This window comes from Epinephelus fuscoguttatus, linkage group LG4, assembly GCF_011397635.1.
Source record: "Epinephelus fuscoguttatus linkage group LG4, E.fuscoguttatus.final_Chr_v1".
NCBI lineage: Eukaryota > Metazoa > Chordata > Actinopteri > Perciformes > Serranidae > Epinephelus > Epinephelus fuscoguttatus.
Genome location: NC_064755.1, coordinates 11431093 through 11454177, shown reverse-complemented (window position 1 = coordinate 11454177; position 23085 = coordinate 11431093). Strand labels below are relative to the sequence as shown.

Below are 23085 nucleotides of genomic sequence, written 5' to 3'. Positions count from 1 at the left end.
TGGTTGTTAACTGAACAAAAAATGGCAAAAAGTAATTTAACTATTTGAATCACTATGCAAATATGAATGTAGTTGAACTATCAGCAAGCTACTGCAAATGTTAAACAGTTTAATTACACATACTTCACTACTCCCCAATACTGCAAACCATGCAATGTAAATGTCCTTTTTTTACTATTCCAGGTAACCATTGGTTTCCATTCATTTCCTTACAGTATGAAAGACACTGAACTTAAACTCCATTATCAATGATAATATAACATTGACCAAAACTAATGCAGTCTTGATGTGTTAAACAATTTAAGCAAGATTTGCATGTCAGACAGAAATAAATGGAAACCTATGGTTGCCTGGAACAGTAGTGAAAATATGATATACATACACGTACATAATTTGTAGTTGAGAGTTAGAAATGTGTAAACACAGTGGTATGGTCCTTTAAGAATCAGTATATTTAGAGTAGTAACCAATAAATGAAAATGAAAAGGAGAAGATGTGTTTTCACAGCTAGAATGGCATCTATCCAATATCCATGTTAACTGTCTTTATCAAAACAGGAAATTGCTCTTAAATTTAAATGCATTGTAACTGTTAAATTGATACATGCTCGAAGAGCTGCCACATCGAGAAATATCCAAAAAAAGGAAGCTCTATTCTACAGTGTAAGGTAAGAGGAGCGGAATCCGCTCTCTCCATAATAATCTGTTCATTTAAGTATTTTTACAGGGCCAAAGGAGCAGCTGCACTTCTTCACTTTAAGACTGCAGAGTACACTCAGAGTGCCAGGATTGCACTCAGCCTCCGTCTCAGAAGACATCTACTGCGCTGTTTAATACGACTTCCCGGCCAGATTTACTGTGATGGCTTTTGAGGCAAAGAGGTATAATATGACAAAACATGGCCCCATAACCCCGGGATATTCAACAATGTTTAGTGGTGAGACCCATTTAGCTGGAGGATTGGCAAATATATTGCTTTCCTCCCTGCTCATGTACAGAATTTCAATAAAATGGGGCAGTAAATCAGGCTTGAATTCAAACTTGTGACTGCTCTTTTACTGTATAGGCCTCTGTATTTGAGCTGGGGGGAGTGTTGTGCTTGTGTGAGTGTGTGTAAGTGCATGTACCGCTTATTACCGCATTGTACTGTGTTGTCACATGCATTTCACCGATGCAAGGGTAAAATCTCTGCTGAAACTAACATGAAATAAGGTAGGACAGAGACTGTACATATTTCATTAGGTGCAAGTAAAAGATACGTATTCTACTGTTAAAAAATATAGCAAGTGATACAGCAGGTGATAAAAATGTACAGACTCTTCATGCTTCTGATACAAGTCCTGTCTTAAGTTTTTTTCCCCATGGTGCCGAGGGTTTTAGTTTTAACATCAAATAACACACACACACACAATGCTGCGTGTGCTGGGGGACACATTGATGGAATGTGAATGTCAGCGGTCTCTTTATTTACTCTCCATATAAAACACTGAGCAGTAATTAACAGCAGGTATCCTCCCCAGCCAGAGGGTAATTGACTGTTTCAAAGCGCCAACACTTCATAATCCAGGCTGTGTATGTGTGTTTGTGTGTGTGTGTGTGTGTGTGCGCGCGCGTGTATGAGGAAGAGACAGAAACTGTATGTGAGAGAGAAACCAAACACCCATGTGTTTGTGTGCACGAGTGTATTAAAATTAACTCCTTTATATTCCACACCTCCTCCCCCCACCTCTCCTCCCCTCCCCTCCTTTCCTCCCAATAAGGATAAGGGTCAGCAGCGGTGGGCAGAGCCACTCAAACGCTCCAGATTTCTTTATGAGCGCATTAACATTCAGGCGTATTCATTATCAGTAAGTGTAGTAAGATGGACCAAGCGGAGACCTTGTGCCACCATCAATGTGTGCACGGTTAATTTTAGTACGTGAGCAGAATGTTTGTGAGGGCTCAGTGGAGAGGAGGTCTCTTTTCTTTAGCAAGTCAACAGGAACAGCTTTGGATCCTTACACTCTGCAACCAGTGATAGAAGCTTGACTTTCCATGTACCTGGCCTTCAGTAGGATTTTGAAAATGTACAAAGAAAATCTACTGATTCTGCATTAGAAAAATATGCTAATTATCTCAATTGACTTCCCTGAAGAGCAGTTGTCTTTTTACCAAGACATCACTGTGTTTCCAGATTTGGGTATTTTTAGGCAAAACATAATCCTCTCCTGATCATAATCAAGTGTTTTCTGTGCCTACACCTCACCACGATAACCAGAGTTTTGTACATATCCACTACATAATAATGTACAAAGGTATCTGTGGTTTGCAGAAATGTACAATGCCAACATTTATTCTGGCGACTGTGTTGAAAACAAAGTTTTAATTTCCCCAAAAAGGAAAAATAAAATCTGAAAAAAAGATGAAGAAACATACATTTTGATAGAATAGATGAAGAAATAAATGACAGAAGATTTCAGTAAACATACGTTTTTCTTTTAGCCAGAGTTTAGCCTAATGTTCTTGTTTTTCGATGGCTGCAGAGCTGTGACTTTTGTCTGCTGTTGGTTGTGTCCATATCTAAGTAGATCAGTTACAAGGAATCTGACTGGAGACATCTTAAATTTACTGTCACTCTACTTTCATTCAACCTGCAACACCATCCTGTAAACTGATCCAAGAACCAAGATCATTTCTGCCTCTACTGATTATGTTTACTTTATGTTGTTCTTCCAGCATTCTTCCAAAAGCTTCGTCACTTATTAAAGTACATCAGACAAGTATCTGTGGTCAACTGTTTCATGCCCACATACTGTCGGACCATATGTTCGTTCCTCCATCACTCTCACAGGGAACATAAAGTTAACGACAGCCTTGTTAGAGTGCGTTAATTAGACTGTATGTTTGCTAATTGATTTTTGTTAATTAGGGTGGGGGAGTGGGCAATTGTTATCTCTTAATTTATGTTAATAGGTGTTAACAGATTCTGACCAGTTGTGTCCTAAGTTGTAATTCCCCGAACAACAGCAGCAGCAGAAGCAGCAGCAGCAGCAGACACAACATGGTGTCAACCAAAGGTGCCTCCACAATTAGAGCTCCTCTGAGACATGCAACCCTGATTGGCCATGAAGTTAATTAGTGTTAATTAGCATGTTAACAGTTACAGGCCTTTTTAACTGACGACAGTGCTTGGCCTTCACTGTTTAAATATCTGGCTGTATGCTGTGAAATGCATGACATACGGTGGACAATTATTCCAATAAACCAAATGCAACACTTGCTGTTATGTTGTGTCAATAAATATGTCCATAAAAGGACAGACAGCTGTTTGTAGGGTTTGCTGTGCCAAGTCAGTGGTCAGTGAGGAAGTAGAAAGGCTGGCTGTACTGTCCTTGTTGATCAAAATGTACTTGTGATATGAGGGACATTTACGGGATAACATCTTTTATGTAGAATATCTGATAAACAAATGATACAACTGACAACAAGCTATTAAATGACAAGTAAATCCAAATGTAAGCCAAAGGTTTTATTCTTGTTTATATATATTCCAACACTGCTTTATACACATACAACTGTATGTTAAAATAAAATATTTATAGCAACATAAATATATCATCCAGTGGAATTAATAATACCCTCCTGTCCTGCTTACCTACAAGTATGCAATAGAACAAACAAACAACAAATGAACAAAGCAATTTTCCATTAAAATTAAATGTAGAAATGTTTTTATAACAGTAATGTGAACAGCCAATGTTTAAGCTTAACACTTTGCACAATTTTCCCAGCTAAGGCTCTAATCACTTTACCAACAGAAGGAGCAGTTTGTCATCAACTAGACACAGTGGCATCCCTAAACAGAGAGTAAGTTTCAGTGGTTTAGTTGTCAGTTTTTCGTCTTTTGGGCAGACGGAGCCTCTCTGTGTTAAGGAACTGTTCGATTTTGGAGATCTGGGCTCTGAATGATGACTGCTGGTCTTCCCTCTCCTGGGAGCAAAAAAATTCCAAGTCTGCCTCTGAACTTGGACCTGCAGCTGAGGTAGGAGCTCTGGTACACCTGGTGTGAGGAGAAACTAACATTAGCTGGCTTTTCAGCAATTATACCAGGACTCCAAAAGACAGAATTCTTGGAGATGCACACTTGACATGAAGTATTATGAAATCACCTCTATGTTAAAAGTAATGAATTAAAAATGAGATCTGGAACATCTTTTATAAAAATATATATTTGCAACCAGCATGGTGCAGTGGTGTTAGGCATTAAGACACTGTGTTTGTCCTCGCTGTCTATATTCTGCCTTTCACTCTCACTGCTCTGAGTAGGGGGCAGTAGCACCTGGCTACCTTATTGACAACTCCAACGAACTCTGCTTTGCATGAATGTAACTGTCTGTCAACTAGAACAGTCAGGCATGCAAACTCATCAGTGGTTAAGAAGGTGACAATGATGCAAACCCCCAGGGAGGGTCTGAAGGGGATATGTTTTTTTAAATATCAAAATTAAAATGTTAGATTTACAGATTCTCTATTTTAGCCTAAGGATGTAGGGAAAAATTCACGGTAGAACTAAAGTGCTTTTACTGTGACAACAGTAATGTATGGGGGATATCAGCTCAGGGCACTTGAAAAAAATCTCACACCTGCTTCAATCTGCTTTAAAAGCAGCCCCTTGCTCTGCCCTAATTCTCTTGTTCAAAGTTAAATTTGAATTAATTCACAATCACAAAATGTCCACACAGTTCTCTTATTACTTAGTCTAATGTTCCAAAACAAATCCAAAAGTAAATCTGTTTGATCATGTGTGGTCATGGCAGCATTAGCGTCGCTAACAGTATCTTAGCATAAATATGATACCATCAGGGACTGAGGATAATGTTAAGTTAGTAGGCACCTGGCTGAGCAGATGCACTTATGTTGTAATCATTGGCAAAATGGCAATGTTAGTGACATTAAAAGAGTAGTCCCAGAGCACTAACATCAGTAATGTTATACACATGGAATTTGGAAAAATAAGCACACTAGCTAACACTGGACTCCATGGTAATAATGTTAACACCTAACAAAATTGTGGTGGGTGACACACACTAAATCTAAACAATTTAACCATATCAGGTTGATTTACTGTCCCAGGCTTAAAATATTAGGCCAATTAAATTTATCATAATGCTAATGTAAGACATTCTTACCATAAGGCATGACGTTTGAGGTGCTTTGCATGTGCCAAACACAGAAGCCTTTTTGTTTGTTTGTTTTTGGACAACTGAGAAGGCATGTGACTGATTGGTGACTGATTGGATCAGATTCAAAATCCTGAATTTCACCAAACAGTGACAAGTTTGCATGCCTATACAACCTATACAGTGGTGCAAATTCTATATCATCCCATGTTAATTTAGTGTTAAATTTCATCACTTCAGGGAATAATGAATTATCAAGGGTGCTACCTAGCTGGTCAAAGACATTTTCATTCAGCTAGCTAGATGTATATCTACAGCATGAAAATGAAACTACATCACAAGGGTGATACTGGATGATGTACAATCTCTGTTGTTCTTGGAACATCATTTCAAGTAACCTCTTCTCAACATTATAAGAAGTTTCAAAAGTTCAAAATACAACTCCAAGGTAGAACATCTATTTTGGTGCAGAGGTTGGGGGTCCTCTTTATGAAGAGTAAAGGACTTACCCTGGGGTGGTTTGCCGTGACAGCTTGCTGGCTGTGATGGATGTGGAGACTGGAAAAGAAGTGACGGATAGAGAAGCTCGGCTCTCCTATGTAAAAATGACACCAAAAAGTACAGATAGTAGAACTCAAACATCTACTCTTTTCTCTCTCTTTTCTTTTCATTCTTTCTCAGACCTCAGTGCCTCCTGAGGAGGCAAAAAAAAATTTTTTGAGTAAAAGGAACATTAACCGATAAACAAATGCGGGGCAGACAATAACCAGTGGCAATTGATATGTAACAGTATCCAGGCTGGAGAAAGTAGCCAGACTCAGACTGAACTCTGTGTGACGTTCCCAGTGTTCAGAGTCTGCAGAAAATAAAGGCTTTGGCCCGCACTACAATTTGTTAAACTATCAGACAAGTTTTTTTCTCATACTCTCGGCATGTTGCACTCTATCTCCCTCAATTGCCAGCACCTGGATCCTATAAAACACAGAGTGACAGTTTGCGGTGATGGTGACAAAAGAGAGAGCGAGAGTGTGTGAGAGTAAAAAAAGTGTAACAGCAAGCGAGAGGATGGAGAGAGTGAGTGAGTGAGAGACGGATGATGAAGTGAGAGAGGAAGAGAGAGAGTGAGGAGATGGATAAAGACTGAGTAAGTGAGAGAGGAGAGGTACCCAAGCATCATTAGGTAGATTTTCTTCCACAGGTCATTCATTCTCTGTCTGTCTGGCTGTCTGCAGGACATCTATGAGTTCAGCATACATCAGCTACGTCCTTTCACTCAACACCTGACTTAACATTTGTCAAACCTTTATTCCTCTAAAATCGCTCTCAGATATTCTGCACATTCTCTTAAATATGTTGGCCTCAGCTAATATTTGCTTGCTCTCACACTCTGAGCTTTTTGGCCCACAAGAATGTTGAAAAAGCATTTTAATGTCTCGTTCTTATGAGGACGTCAGGTTCATGTAACAGACATATTCATTAGGCTCTAGCACAAATTTCCCCTGCGGTCCACTCAGACACATTTTATAAAATGATAAAGCTTAGTATCTGTGGAGCAGAAATGACCTCAAACTGATTCATTTGATAGAGAAAATATTTTATAAGGGTCATTGTAACTTCCTCTGAGGCGGCTCATATGTTTCTATGTGAACATCACACTCTGGCCATTTCCTGCTGTTCAGCATCAAGTCTTAATGCAGAACAATGTTGTGGCTTTAGTGTGATGAAACATACTTGGACGTGAGCTTCAACTGTTGAAATTAAATTTTCAACATAGCTGTAAGTTGAGATCACACAGTGAGGATTCATTAATACAGCACATGAAATATAGGGGCATGTACAACACGAGTGCTGTTTTACCCCTGTTACCTGTTACATTGGGATCAGTTTCAAGCTAAAGTCCGTTCTATGTAGGCTGGTAGTTTATAGTGTGTGGATCTTTCTGAGTATCATTTTGTGGGTATATCACAACAGCATGTAAAAAAACAGCGGCTTCTGACTTCATAACAGGCTCTGTAACTGACCGTGTCTGCTGTTGCCGTCTCTCTGCAGGTCTCTCCCAGAGCCTTCCGCTCTCCCTGCTGGTGTGTCCTTAAGGAAGCTGCAGTCCCAGAGACACTGGAGGCATTCAACAGATCCGAGGCCCTGGTAATCACCAAGGGGACTAGGAAGAATGAGGTGAGATGGCAGGAACAGCAAGAGGGTAAGAATGAATGATTGTTAGTAATGGTATGAAATACAGATGTACACTGAGTTCACTATGGAAGAGTGGAGCACTACTGTGTTCCACTATGGTATAATACCTTTTGTAAATGAAATGGTTCATAAAGATACAACCATTACCTTTGTTGTGCTTGCTTTTCAGGAACTTGGGTACTGTGCTGAGGTAACATCTGAGGGGTCCACTTGTGTTTTGCTCAGGCGCAGATCGCTGAAAAAACACCCATGTTTTATAGAGACCAATACTACCGTTGTAAAAATACTGACACGTTTACCATGATGCCTGTAGACACAGGTTTAGAATCTAGTCCTGTAGCATATGATGACTATGTGAAAGTGCAAACATCAATTAAAAATGTTGATTAGAACTGCACCAATTTGGGTCAATTTGGGTGAACTTTATTTCTGAATTAAAAAATACTTGTAATTTCCTCTGTATCAGCCTGTTCTTATCTCCAAATACCAACGCTTTATCACGCCCCTCTGTGCATCATACTGATGTCAAAGGCACCCTTTAGCATCTTTATGAGACGCACCAAGCTTTAAACTAACTCTAGTGTAAACCCATCTACAGCAATACTTGATGCTGAGAGCAATTGACGTAGTATAAAGAGCCAGGAAATCTGCATAGTGTGGGAAGGTGGGGAGATGGATGTGTGAACTTTCACTCAAGGGACCACAGTTTGTGTCCTGTGTGACACCAAAGGTCAATGTTGTTTTAATGTTGCGTAACTTATGTACCAACATCCCGTGTGACACCAAAAGTCGCACATGTTTAAATGTAATGTTATGTAACTTATGTACAACCATTGCGCCCTTAAGTCATCCAAGTAAGGTATTTATCTCACATAATGTTCTGAACAAAGCTACTTATTTCAACTCATTTTGACTCATTTTAACTTCTTCTTCTTTTTTTCCCTTAACCTAAGCACATGGTTTTGTTGCCTTACAATGTTTTTCAGTGCTGTGTCGCACAGATACACTAAACAGTGCCCTGTGCGTTGCTATTAGATGCAGAGGGGCACAACAAAACATCGGTATTTGACGACCTAGGAGTGAGAATGGGTTGTCTTTATACTTTATAATAAAGCTGTACAAAGCTGCATTACCATAAGTCTACAAAGAACTTGATGAGTACAATCTTACCAAAACCAAATTAAATTTACCCTTAAGGCTATTATGAAGAACACTAGCATTTTTTAATTGTAATACCTGCACAAACTGTTGTAGGGTGGAGACGTCTGGATTAGTTCTGGAGCTCACAGTTCTCTGAGCACTGCCAAAGTCAAATGATGACCTGTAAGTCTTGGTGCTGGGCAGAGATGACTCAGTAGTAACATCAAGTGGTATTTCTTTTCCTGGAGACTGTTCAGAGCATTTTGTGCTGCCGGTCTCTGGCAAAGCATCACTCTCATGTCTTGGAAGGACAGCCAGCCTCAAATCAGTCATTCTAGCTTCTGAGGCATCTTCTGTTTTGTCATTTTTCATGGGCTCCTGACAGCTGCCAGTCTCAACCTGAGATTCAAGGTCCACGGTATTTATCTGGGTATCAGCACAGGCATCCCTCAAATTAGATGTTTCCAAAGGTTCCTGCGCAGTCTCACAGGCTTCGATTTCACGTGTTTCTACATATGACTGATCTTTGCTCTTCTCATATGCACCAGAAACACCATCGCCATCATCAGCTACCAGAGACTTCAGCTGTCCCCTCTGTTTGAAGATTTCCTGGCTCTGAGGTACTGCTGGTGGTTCAACCATCGATCTCACTGACATGCACTCGTCATTAACGTGTGTATCACACACTTCATCTGTTTGTTTCATTTTGGTGGTAATGTCAGAAGGACTACAAGGCTGTGTCTGTTTTGTAGTTGTCTCTAACTCTTGGATGTTGACAGTGCCATCCAGCTGAGCAGCTAATGGTGCAGTATTGGCCTGTGAGCTATAAGTACTTGATTGATTCAGAGGTTCGGGAAGTTCAGTGGGTATACTGGCTGCTGATTTGCTGAATGGTTGCTCTTCCATGGTTTTCTCAAAAACTTGAATTGGACTTGGCAGCTGAGTATGTGACTCAGCAGTGGTTTGGACCTCATCATGACTGAGTTGTTGCACCTCTTGAATGACAGCGTTTGGCCCGTAATGGACACTTGTATCAGAGCAGAAGGTTTGTACTTCTCTACCAATCTCATATTCTTTGCTCACATGGCTGGAGTCAGCATCTTCCTCACTGCCTTTCTGAGAGAGACTTTGTGAGCAGTCTGAGGGCGCACAGGCAGCCAGTGGCGACTCAGTGTCCATGAAGTCAATGACCTGCTGTGTGTCGCTCTTCTCTGGAGGCATACACTGATATGTGGTCTGGGCCGATATCTGGGTTTCTGTCTTTGCTCTCTCCTTCACTTCATGTGTCCCCTCTCCCTCTGCTCTATCTTTTGTTTCTGTTTCAGGCTGTTTGGAGTCTGCTGCATCCTCTGTTGACCCCTGGCTATCCTCTCGTCCGTCTGCTCTATCTGTTGTTTGGGCCATGAGCATTTGTCTATTTTCTCCAGCACTTCCTCCTTCCTCCACATCTTCTCCTCGGACTTCTTCTCTATTCCATTGCTGCTTCTCATTTCTTTCACCTCCATCTTCACTGTTGTTTTCGACTTGTTTCACATGAGCTTTCCATCCCTGTTCTTTCTCACTCATTCCTTCATTACTCTTGTCTTTGCTCAGTAAGTGTACAGATCCATCGATAGACTTGTTGGCAGGGCTCGATACAGTTGATACTGTTGGAAAAAATGTTTTTCAACAGCTGGTCAAATTGTACTGGTCATAAATATGCCATAGCTTCATTAATAATACATGTAATATAATGCAAAACAGCCTGTCTTATAGTCTGTCAATAAATGCTTGTGTGTTTAAGAATAAAAGGCTGTGTTTAATTCTCAGTATGGAACAAGTAATAATAGGTTTATCTACTGTGTGTTTATATCAAGCTGGCTGACCTCCAGTTGCTCCAGTGTCAACTAGCTTAGTCACAGCTCCTGTGTCCTCCAGACAGTCTGGGCTTTTGGTCTGAGTTGAGGCCAAGTGCTGCAGACTGTCAAAGCCAGGCAGCTTAGAGATGGAGATGGGTTCATTATGAGTTTCCTCTGCTCTGATTTCCTCCAGTAAGGTGGGAAAGACCTGGGTAGAAACACTGATGCCCTGACTGCTGTCTCTCCTCTGTGTACAGAAAAATAGAAAGTCACATTGTTAGGATGCAACAATGCTTTTATTTCACCTTTTCACCACAGCCCCACCAGCTGGGCCTAAACTCACTCACTCACTCACTCACTCACTCACTCACACTACAGTACATGGCTGGTGAGTAGCACTGGTCTCAGCTGGTTGTAGAAAGTAGGGGTGCTTTCTCTGCCACTGCAACTTTTTACTCTCTTACCAAAGTTGTTGTATTGTTTAAGTGTTCCTGTTATTAACTACACATACCGTAAAACTTCAATTAATAGCCTATGCCATTATGCTTAAATCACTAAAATTATTGTCCTATATTTGGGACAGGCATCGATATGGGACAGGTCTTTATTTCCTTTCACATAAAATTGTTGCTCGCCAAAGATTGCGAAATACAATCAAATTGTTTATTTAAACCAGTATGAATATTACTTGTTTAGAATTTAGTTACAAGTTACAACACCACTTTATCCTGTTAAAACAATACTCACAACTTGGATTAATCTTTATAAAAAATAACTTTGATTCTTTTCATCTGTAGACCCTTATGGACTAAAGGAATATGAATAACTTACAGGGTATTTGAGGAATGGATACATAATTTGAGGTAGCCCACAACCCAATTTTATGCATCCAAAGAACTTCTATAAAAAAAAATTCAACTCTCTGGCAACCAGACCATGCGTCTCATTAAGACAGGCATTTATTTGGCAAAATGTGTAGCTACACCGGGCTAGTAAAAAGGGACTGGGCTTAAGACCCAGTCAACACAAGTTTACAAGTATAAAATACAAATATAAAGAAAGATTGTACCAAAACTTTTCACCCAAAATTAAATCAACAGACCACTGCTTTCACTTTCATGTTGTACTACATTCCTGCTAATTAACAAATCTTTGCATCAAAGTAACACCCAAAATAAGGTACTTCTCCGCTTGAAACCAGTGCTTCTCCTTGGAGCAAAATTTTGGACACAGATCTTTGGCCAAATGGAATGCAACTGCATTGGTTATTTCAGTCCATCTTTCAGAGTTGGGTGGATACCGTGACTCCCTGTACAGCACTGATGCATGTCTAAGTTGACAATGGACAAGGACAGGGATTTAGTAAGGTAATGTTTGCAGTGAAATTCTTCTTAGCCTTCATGCCATCGTCGTACTGGCAATTGTGGTGTTTTGTTGTGTTGTTTTGTTTTGTGGCACAGACACAAGTCTCACGCACTCTAAATCTGAAATACTTCCAAACAATATATAATGATCTCTATAGAGGGGACTAGCCTTCTGCTCCAGACATTTGATTTTTCGATTTGCCCGTCTGCCCTCTGTTGTATATTACACTTCTACTTAACTCTGAACTGCACTCAGGAAAGTTTTTTGCATGCTGCCACTGCAGTGTGCACCTAACAGTACAACTGTCATGTTTTTTAGTTTAGGAAATGCTTGATTTGATATGCAGCAGAGTTTTCTATGAGTGGAGCATTTTAAACGTCAGTCAAGTTAATTTAATTGTGGAAAGTCAACATATATATTTAAGCCAACATATATATTTAATTAATGTGCCCTACTGTGATATTAACTTCAGTGTGTCTTGGTTACACACAGGCCACTATGCATGTGTTTGTGTTTGTACCTCCAATTCATATATATGCTGAGACTGCACTTTGGCCTGTGATGACAGTTTAGCATGTTCCTGATGAAGCTTGTCGCAAGCTTCTTTCAGCGCTTGAAGTTCCTGCTGCTCACTCTTGATGCAATCCAGAAACATCACCTTCTGTTTACAACAAAAGCAAACTGTTTTAGGATGACAAACAATGAATCACAAACATTTTTCCTTTTTCTTGTAATTACAATCCAAGCTGGCAAATGCTTTTGTTAGCTAAATAATAATATCACCATCATAGTGCCTTCTCTTCTACCTCTTTGTCCCAGCTGTTCTTGGAAGCAGCGAAGCTCTCCATCAGTTGGGCCACCCTGTCTTCCATTGCCTTGCTCTTCTCTCGCATCACCCTGTGTTCCTGCTTAAGGGCCTGCAGTAAAATTAATCACCCATAGGATTTTTAATGCAATACTAAATTTTTATGTGTTTATTTAACGTGAACAGAAGGTCTTAAACAGGGCAGAGAGAGACAGAGGACTTCTTGCTAATACAAATCAGTTGGCTTGTGTCATTTTAATAATGATTTTAATACATTAATGAATAGGTGAATTAAAAATGAGAAGGGGGTACAGAGAGAAGAAAAGAGAATAATAAACTGTGAAGCCATAAATGGAAATAAACACACTAACTATCATTCAGTTGCGGAGGGGCCCGTATTCACTAATGTATATGTTGTGATGTACAACAACACATTCATCACATTTATGAGAAGAAACGATGGCCGTTATTTATTTCTGTCCCCGTGTAAATTCACTCCATAATCATTTAAATAGACCCTGAAAAATTCCTTATTTGTGTGGGGCCAGTACGAGGTGCAGGGTATTATCTGGAGAAATACACCGCATTCTATATCATTCACATCTTTTTTGACACACATTACACGATACCTTACATCCGTTAAAGCTGTCACATTGATGGATATGTGCACTGAAGAAAGTAAAAAAAAGGGGGAAGTCAAGAAGAAAAACAAAAGTGACAGCAAGGAGTGAGTTGACAATTCTCCTGTTTTATTCCCAGTTTACTTATAAATACTTATGTGCCTTTGATATAAAACCTCCTAAGACTGAAATCATACCACTTCCAGTTTCAATCAGGATGCTGACACAATGTGATGTTTTTATCTGTCCTAAAAAACACAAGTATGTGTCAACAGAAGACGTAGAAGGAGGACCTTCAATCTATTTTCTTCTGTAAACATGGCAGTATTATTTTAGAGCACTGTATGCATCTTTGAGAATAACTCATCCCCAAGAGAAGCGAAGTCTTTCCCCTTCTGGCGGACCATCACGGGACCTTGTTTCCGAAAAAAATATGTGCAGTAGTTAAGGAAAGATGTTTTTGCAAGTCAAGAAAGTTGTAGTTTATTGTAAAACTGTTGAAGTATGAGACTGTGAAAATAAGTAAGTAGAACAACTACACATCACTGTGACATAGCTTTCTCTTTTGTCGTAACTATGATGCTTGTGTGTTGTGTACCAGGATTTAATCACATGGGCAACAGGTCTTGCTTGTTCTTTTGCTTCTCAGCTGATAAAAAGACCAGGGGTCGCTGGATAAAACAAATCAGGTAAGATAATGGACATTTGTACGTGGAACATAGCAAAGTTACCAAGATAGCTAGCTGGTGCTGGTGACAACGAAAGATGCAGTTCACTGAGTGATTTCACACTAAACTAAATGGCACTATGACGAACCTACAACAAAATGTGACTTTCTTGACTTGCAAAAGTGTCTTTTAAATTGACCAACATCTTACATGTAATTTGTGGCTCAATCAAAACAGGATGCATGGGTGACACCGGAAGGGGAGGGACTTCACCTCTCTATTATTTTCATTAGCTTACCAAAAAAGCAGCCAATTTTGGCAACTTGTGCATAGAAAACTGCAGAATATACATTAACATTTTGCTACATATGGTTTAATAAAATAACATGACAGTAAATAAGATGAAGATGTATGAGTTATTTGTTGTTATTTTTAGTAAAAGTTCCACTGCAAGCTACGTTTCTGTTCTTTTTCTTGTATATTATCTGCTTTTGAGCTCCTTTTCATCTGAAAAATTAATCATCATTTTAATTTAAATTATATCTAAACTAAAACATCCACAAATTATATGGTGTGGGACAGGACAACATGGTATAATTCTCGGCTCAAACAGCAACACAAAAGTATCCCAAACTGTGCAATTTAGTTTGTAGTAGTGTGAGAGTAAATGTGTGCTGATGTATACGCATAGAATATCAACAATTGTCCATAAGCCAGCACAAAATGAAAGTCTCTGACCTGGTACTGCTCTTTGTGTGTCTGTAGCTCCAGCTCTACCCTGCTTACTGTCTGTGTCTGACTCAACAACAGCTGCTGGCTATGCTGCAGAGACTTCATCACTTCCTACACAAACATAAGACAACCACATTAAAGTCAAACAACATTAACCCTATCTTCCAGTGGAAGAAAAGACACCTTTCAGTATTATTTTCATCAGCAACACACCCACCAATACGATCACACACACAAAATGTCAGTGGAGAAAGAGCATTAGATTTAAATTACTGGTCACATATGGTTTATTTTCCATTTTCTAGTTTCTTACCTGCTTTTCTGCTCTTACAGCTACATTTTCTTCCCTGAGTTTCTCATTCATTTCAGTCTCCTAAACATGCAAAATACATACAGAAAACAACATGTGATCAGTGTTAACTAGTTTTGGGGTCATTATGTTTCTTTCATTATCCTATTTACTGATTGTCTTTTACCATGTTTAGCTTCTGGTGCAGCTGCTGTATATGCTGCTCTCTGCCTGCAGGACTGTGGGTCTTGTCATGTCTAACTGATGACATCTTGGCCTTGATCAGCTTGTTATTGACCTCCTCCAACTCCTGAGAAAGCACCATGCATCAAACATGTCAAAAGTACAGAATTATCCAAGTTCATTACCTTGGTTACATACTTCAAATATTATCTATTTAGTATTATTTGTCAGCCAACGATGGATGTTTATTGGCAGATACAATACAACAAATTCACAATAGGTGCAAACTTCAGGAGCAGCCACATTTTGTATGACCAAATGTGATGACATTTTGCCCCAAGTAATACAAAATGTTAATGTTACACATACCTTCTTTAGTGACACAATGGTTGCTTCTTGTTTTACATTTGCAGTTGTCACTTTCTTATTCATTTTCATGGCCTCATCAACTGTAAGAATCACACATGGTAAGACAACATCATATATAATGCTATGACGTAACTACAATGGTCTTACATTACTGTAAATTAATGACACACATGTAGGGAGACAGGAATGGATCCTATACAACTCACAAAGTCAAAATATGCAACAATAACTTACTACCTAACTTAATTATCACTCTGGTTGTGCTGTAAATGATGAGTGTAACACTTTCCACTGATGTCAGTCTTTTTTTTAAATCAACAACAGCCATGACAGACTGAGCCGACTGTATAACTGTATCATCCTCTCACATAAACAGATAGTGATTTTGAAATAGAAATAGACTTCGAGATAAATGTGTTTGAAAATAGGCAACACAGGGAGCACTGTAACTCCATTGATGAATTTGTCCATTCCTGTGACTTAAACTCAATTTTGACTGTGAGACAAAAACATCACATGGACTCAGTTTCCCATAATCCTCACTTTTTCATACCTCAACCTGAGTTTTGCACATAATCATAACAACAAAATCCCAGCTCCCGTTGTTGTGTTTTATTTTCTCTCTTCTCTTATTTCATCTCCAGGCTATATCTGATGTCTCTCTGATCTCTCCCATGCAGTCTGCTGGTGTAGGCACACCAGACCTCTTTTTTCATGACAGAGATGTTAGAGCCAGCCTAAGCTTACTGGTAAGTTAAGTATGCACCTCCAACTGCGAGTAAACAAGGTAGCACTATTACTTAAAAGGTACCATCTGCCTGCAAACTTTGCAAGCATTTAGAGACCATCTTTCAATGGGATCACTCCCGCTGTGATATAATAGCAGTTGGCCCCCTCACTACTTTCTACCATCTACTTCCGGCCCCCTTGCTCCAACCACATCCAACTTCAAACACAGCCTTCATTTTTATCTCAAATATATATCTGTAAAGTTTCGTGACTGCATCTTGCACAGTTGTGACGCTTCAGTGGTGACAATACCTGTCCACAGGCAGACATATAAAATGAATTTTAAAATAGGTAAGACACATCATTCAAACAGCGCTGAACATTAAAGTTGGGATTTGGCACTCCACTGTCTAGAGCTTACCATTAACACTAAAATCAACCACAAAGTGGATGTCAAGGGAGCAAAACCAAATGATGCTGGACTAAAGGTCATCTCAGAACACACAGCTCATCGAAACCTTGGCTACAGCAGCTGAAAATTATGCCTTGTTACTCTACTGTCAGCTGACAGCATGTAGAGTAAGCTACATTAGACGTGTGGTCAATAGAAGTGGATGGCTTAAGAGCAGCAAAATGTCTAATTTGACGGCAAGATACGTATTTGTTGTCAACAGCATTGATCAACAGAGCCATGTCAACAGAACAGGCTGCTGGTATCAATCTTGTAAGAATGTTTTATTAACCCTATGGGCCCTAGGCATTTTTGGGGTATTTTTACTGCCTTTACTTTTAAGCTCATATCACAGTCATTATAAAGGCTACATACACATGCTATGTCGTGTTTTTTTCAGGACAATCTGGGCTAACCAGATTTATTCATTTCATGTCCTACTATGTGCCTGTATTTTATATTAATTTTTATATCAATGAAAAAAAAACCAAATCCCTGTGACTAAATTCTTACATTTTTACATGTATCTCACCATAGCAAGTTGGAAAATGACATATTCTGCCATATATGAAGAGGGGAGACTCTCTGGAATCTGGCAATATAAGAACCATGATGGTGGGACATTCTGTCACTTCACAGTTGTCCAAAACATGTGGTTTGTGCCAGGCGGACATGATTGCCAGTATTTTTTCATTATTGCAAGAAATTCCACTGACTCGTTCACAAGTCAAAAATGTGTTTTATCTGAAAGAAACATGCAATATTTACATCTAACATAATAGAAAAATAGCCTACCCAGTGCAATGATGTCCTCCAAGATATTTGCCACTTTGTTTGCAGTAAACAAAGTTTGTTGTTGTTTTTCAGTTTCAGTTATATATTGGGGAGGCATTTTGGGCATTGGGGGGGCACATGTCCCCCTCAATGTATATGGTGACTACGGCCCTGTCAGCATGCATTAGGCTACAGTTGTCTGGGTGCGCAAAGGTGAAGTGGCTGGTCTTGTCATACAAAGTTTGATGGAGTGTCAACTGGACAATATGAAGATATTTGCATCTTTAAAGCCGGACTACAAATGTGGATAGACAGGGAGAAACACACGCAAGCCTAAGACATGGTAAGATACAATATTCCTCACTATATGAAGTGACTGATAACAAGCTCTGTATAAGTGATTGTAAAGAAATTCGGCAGGTTTTTATTTTGTAGACAATTAATCTGGATTTATAGCGTGATGGAATGACAGCACAATGATGTGTGTAGTATCAGTGGAAAGCTCTAGTCCTGCACTTTCATGTGATATGGGTGGCATTTCTGTGCGAGCCTGCATTCGTGAGTAATCCATCCAAGAGTAATGTGTGTGCAAAGCTGTATGAAAGCTCTGTTATACATAATTTTAATGTAACTTTATCCTTTTTTTGCTGTGAAAACTTTGGACTACCGACAAGTGCTTCGTCTTGTCGGAAAGCTATGATTCCACTGTTTCACGTAATATGCTTCTCGCTATGACGCACGGTCGCAGAGAAATTCCACAGAGAAGAACAGGTGTGAATTTGGACGCACTATGCGTCGTTCGGGCCCATAGGGTTAACTCACATAAAGCCTTGTGGAAACAACTGGGCACTGTCTAACATTAAACCTTGTGGATGATCTGACATCTCTCTTCATAGCTACAGCTCAATCTTCACCAAAATATTCAAGAGGGGCATTTAAAGAAACATGACAGTGACCTCTGCTCATTACCCAGATTTCAACCCATTAATAACACCTTTGGGATGAAGTGACACTGGATAATTGCAGGAGCTAATGTGCCTCTGAAAATTCTGCAGAAGCTGAGTCATACTATTGTATCAAATCAGCATGGACCAAGATCTCTGCAAATTGTTTCCAGCACCTTGTTACATTTATACTCTAAAGAATTCAAGCTGCTCTAGGAGAAAAATAGGGCCTATTCTGGTACCATCTAATGAAGTGAACACACTCTTTGTACCTTTTTAAGGCATGCTACCTCAGTAACATTTAATAGCATGCACTGATGTACAGTACAGTATGTGTCCTGTCAAACTTTGTAGTATAATAGTGTAATTTGTCAACCTACTGTACAGCCATCGCCGCAGGAAGAACATCTACATAGCTGCCTTTCTGTGTTTGTGTCCATTCATAAACCCATAAATTACCATTTTGCTCTAGTTGCTCGTGGGCCTGCTTGACCATGGCACACTGTCTGGATAGAGCACTGAAACGTTTCTCAACCTCCCCCAACTGGTTCAAGTGATTGTCCTTTGACCGGCACTGCAAGGCTAATTTCTGTTCCTGTGGAAGGAGTATAGTCAGAACAGACAGAGAAATAAATGCTATCTCCAGAGACAAAAAATAAAGAAAAAAGTTGCCATAGTACTGGACATTGTTTGCCCCACATATCTGAACACTACAGCAATCAGTTCTTAGCACAGAAATGTTGCAAGACAATATTGATCAGTGAATACAGAGAGGATAAAGCAACATGAAATGTAAGATATGTTTCGACTTTAGAATGCTTCTTTTGTTAAAGCAAAAGTTCAATTATGGTAAGTATACACTTTCTTGCTGAGAGTTTGATCACAAGATCAACACCACTCCCATGCCTGTCTGTTCAATTTGAAGCTTCAACCAGCAGTTAGTTAACCTGGCCTAGTATATACACTAGGTGACGGCAAAACAGCTAGCCTGGCTCTGTCCACAACCCAAGTGCCAGAATAAATATTGATATTCTACATTTCAGCAACCCATGGTTACATTTCATTTGTATACTTTTATGTAGCAGATATGTTGCACCTTCAGTTTGGTTTATGTTTTAGATCGTATTTTGGCTGTTTGTAACACTATCCCCAGTGGAAACACAGTGACGGGTTGCTAAAAAACAACCGGCTTGTCTTTTACAATGGTCTGCAGCATGGCAGCTGTCTCGCTTAGGTGTCTCGCCATCCACCATCCCACCTCACATTGATGAAGTCAGCTCATGTACATGTAAATGTACAAATGTGACATATCCAGGGTTTGCAGAAATGTAAAATGCAAACATTTTCTACTGGCGACTTGGCTGCTGTCCAAAGGTAACAAAACCCACCCACTTAGGTGATGTCACAGGGTCCAGGAAGTCATTTATCCCAGCTGAGAAATAGTCTTGCAAACCCCTGTAAAGCCCAAACTTGTTTTCATACTTTGATTTTTTATATAGATTAAACAAAAGACATATAACATGAAATTAGTGAACTTAAGAGGTTCAAGTTTGGACAGTCAGGCCAGCCATTTCCCCCCTGCCGTTAGTCTTTCTGTAAAGCTAAGCTAACTGGCTGCTGGCTCTGTACTCATAGCACATAAGACATCAGAGGAGTACTGAGTATGCTCCATGCAGGTTGCTCAGTTTGAAAGCAGGCACAAAACAAGAGAAGGCAAAAGGCAGTGGCACATTTTGTCAGACGTGGTATATTACAGGGGAAACAGCTGTCAAGTGATTGAAATGCTCGTGGTTTAACACAGCTAGTGCCTGTCTGTTTCTGTGGGATGGAGGAATTAACTCTGCGCATGCCTCACAGCACTTTATTGCTCTTCAAACTGCCATTATAGTTTGATTGTCTGTATCAAGCTGAGCAGATTCTTTTCTTCACTTTCGTTTCCCCACACACTCCCTTCACTCTCATTCTCACTCCCTTCTATCCCTCTCCCCAATACACCAGCTCGCCTCGACTCCCTCTCACTCCGCTGAGCCACTGTTATGTGAAGAAGGTTAAACCGAGCGAGGCCCAGTTATAAAATATTTTAATAGAGATATTTTCTCTGCTGTGCTGGCAGTTCAAAGTGTCACACACTCCCTATCCGTTACTCCTGATGAGCTCTTCCCTCCAAACCCATCCCTCCTTAGCACCATTCCCTCATCCTCCTCTTTTAATTTTTCTCACTCCCACCCATCCTCTGTCAACAATTTGTATAAGTGGAAAATCCTCTCTTACCAGCTCACTTGATTTCTTCTCCAAGTTGTACTTCAGCAACTGCAAAACAGCCATAAAAGAACATCAACAAGATCAAGGGTTTCCACTCTGATGATGAGCCAAGTGTTACGCTTTGCTGTGAGTGGGTTTGAGGTTTTCCAACCTTCTTCTCAGGAGCCCCAAAAAAATCCAATAATGGCATCAGTTACAAAATACCACATGTCTGCACATCAACTCAACATGCCACAAATTTATACAACACACACAAACACACACACACACAGTGGTAGTGAATGGACCTTGAGGTAAGATTAATTTGTCAGCTGCTCCAAGGTCAAGAATGAACTCTGAATCTTTTAAACAAACTTAGATGAGTGATCTTTAAAGTTTCCAGGGGGTGAAAAAAACTAAACATCTATGATATCTTGCTCCAAAACAGTTAGCTTAAGGTGAGATTGAACATTTTGTTTAAAGATATACGGAATATTTATTATTTATTTACAAACATTTTATGCGTTTAATAAAATGGGCTCCCCCTGTATTGATGTAGGGCTTCAATATTGATTATTGATTAATCTGGTCATCTTTTTTTTTTAATTAATCAAAAAATTATTAGTATATTACACAGTTAAAAAGAAATATCCACAGTCCCCAAGCACCCCAGGAGCAGTGTTGGAAATTAGCACCAGCCACCATCGAAATGCTGGTAAAATATTCAAGTTGCTTCATTCCACTGCCAAAAAAATATATTAAAAAAATAAAAAGGTGGAAAGGACACAAATGTCTTCACAGAGGAGAAGCTGGAGCCAGACAGGACTGTTCAGGACTATTTCAAAGTTTAACCCTCTGTAAGAATTGATTAAGATGATGATAATAATCTATATTCATTTATACATTATATATATGATTATACCTTTTTGCCATCTGTCAAGCACTGACTCTCTTACATGATAGGCCGCCCTGGATGTTATCAGATTTTGGGGATCATTTGTCAAACAAGCAGCACTTCATTAACCAGTATCAGTGGGGTTCTTATTCTGGGGATCCAGACCTCCAAAGGGAGTCACTAGATAACTTTTAAAGGATTGCATCTTGATTTATGACTTTGGGGGGGGGATAATTTAGCCTTTTTCTAATTTTTGTATTAGAAGTTTTGTATAATGTGTTAAAGGGGTCAGATTAAGAGGCACTGTCAACAACTGCCAGTCTGCTAACAAAGACAACCAGTTACTTGAGACCAAAAGACAATGAAGCAGAAATTAATGTTAATTTTAGAGAGTAATATGACTGTTTCAAAACACACTCCATGTCTACAAGGTCCAAACACCTTCCAAAAATAATGTCCTAATTTTTCAATAATGCTGAAGTATGGAAAATGAAAGGTTCATTTCTTACATTTAGAGATTACATTTGTCTTTTTTTATCAGTGTAGTCAGGGGCAGTTTACCTCTATCATTTCTTTAAACTTATGAATAGTGAATTGTATTCATCAGCCAGGTTATTTATTGAGATTGTATTGAAAATAACCGCTATGACGAATTATTCACACTTAATGAAGGATTAATTAAACCATACTGTTCCAATGGAGCCCAAATTTGCAATTTAGCACACTGTCATTAAATCACTTCAATCCCAACTGCCACTGATGTGAAAATGTGTTAAATTAAAAGAGTCCACCAGACCGTGTCACAAGAATGAACACAACTGGGGCTCACTTCAGCCAAACACTGCAGTCAGTGTCTCCCAGATAGAATATCAAAAACAGTCTCTATTGTCTCTGTAACACGGCTGGGTTGTTAAAGTGCAGCGGACCATGGGGAAGGCTGTATATCACCTCCGGGGTGTCAAGCCTGAAGACAAACACTCTGGGAGCCAGACTGAGTCAGGCCAAGGCTCTAACACCCTACGCCCTTGACTCTGGTTGGGGATTAGCAGTTTTTTTCTTTACCCATCTCTTTTAACAGTTTAATGGTAATTTTTGTCTTTATTTGAAGAAAGACTGAGACACAGAGAGGAAGAAAGATACGAATGAAGAAAGAAAGGTGATGGGATGAGTGGGAGTGCTGGTGTGTGTGAGTGAGATAGAGAAGAGGCTGTGCGTGTTTCACATCTCAGTACCTGTAGTGACTTAAGCTCTTCTTTCAAGTTGTTAATCTCCTTGTCTTTTAACTCAGCGCTGACCTGGTATTTCCCCTGAAATGTTATAGTATTATTGTGAGTGTCAAAAAAGCAATAAATATCGAAGCACATCACCAAAGAATCCACTCCAAGGGCCAAGATTGTGCAACTGAGATGAGTGAATTTACTACTCCACTAAAAACATTAATTGAATAAAATGCTGTATCTCGCTGACGTTTTTTGGGAATAAGCCATTCATACCTTCTCCTCCTCAGTGTTTCTTATTTTGGCCTGAAGCTTGAGGGAAAAAAAGAAGGTTTGAGTTAGTTGTTAAAAGTCCATGTTGACATATAAAAACTGTCACCAAACAGTAAAAACATACCTGCTTCTTAATGTTGACAAGTGACTCTGTGTGCTGGTTTCCCAATGTTTCAATCTGTTGTTGGAGGGATTCCTGTC

The 23085-nt window shown here is 39.5% G+C and overlaps 1 protein-coding gene across 1 annotated transcript in view; it reads right to left on the bottom strand.

Moving 5' to 3' along the window:
* Window positions 1-3506: 3506 nt before the first annotated feature.
* LOC125887170 (nucleoprotein TPR-like) overlaps window positions 3507-23085 on the bottom strand; it is a 27603-nt gene continuing 8024 nt past the window's right edge. The window contains exons 6-22 of the mRNA XM_049573794.1: window positions 23009-23080; window positions 22888-22923; window positions 22627-22701; window positions 20530-20568; window positions 18718-18853; window positions 15361-15440; window positions 14996-15118; window positions 14833-14892; window positions 14526-14630; window positions 12501-12611; window positions 12215-12355; window positions 10357-10576; window positions 8588-10137; window positions 7499-7586; window positions 7180-7319; window positions 5668-5753; window positions 3507-4038 (exon numbers count right to left, since the gene is read on the bottom strand). Coding sequence (XP_049429751.1) covers window positions 3861-4038; window positions 5668-5753; window positions 7180-7319; window positions 7499-7586; window positions 8588-10137; window positions 10357-10576; window positions 12215-12355; window positions 12501-12611; window positions 14526-14630; window positions 14833-14892; window positions 14996-15118; window positions 15361-15440; window positions 18718-18853; window positions 20530-20568; window positions 22627-22701; window positions 22888-22923; window positions 23009-23080 — 3240 coding nt within the window. The 3' untranslated portion in view covers window positions 3507-3860. The remainder of the gene's footprint in view (window positions 4039-5667; window positions 5754-7179; window positions 7320-7498; window positions 7587-8587; window positions 10138-10356; window positions 10577-12214; window positions 12356-12500; window positions 12612-14525; window positions 14631-14832; window positions 14893-14995; window positions 15119-15360; window positions 15441-18717; window positions 18854-20529; window positions 20569-22626; window positions 22702-22887; window positions 22924-23008; window positions 23081-23085) is intronic.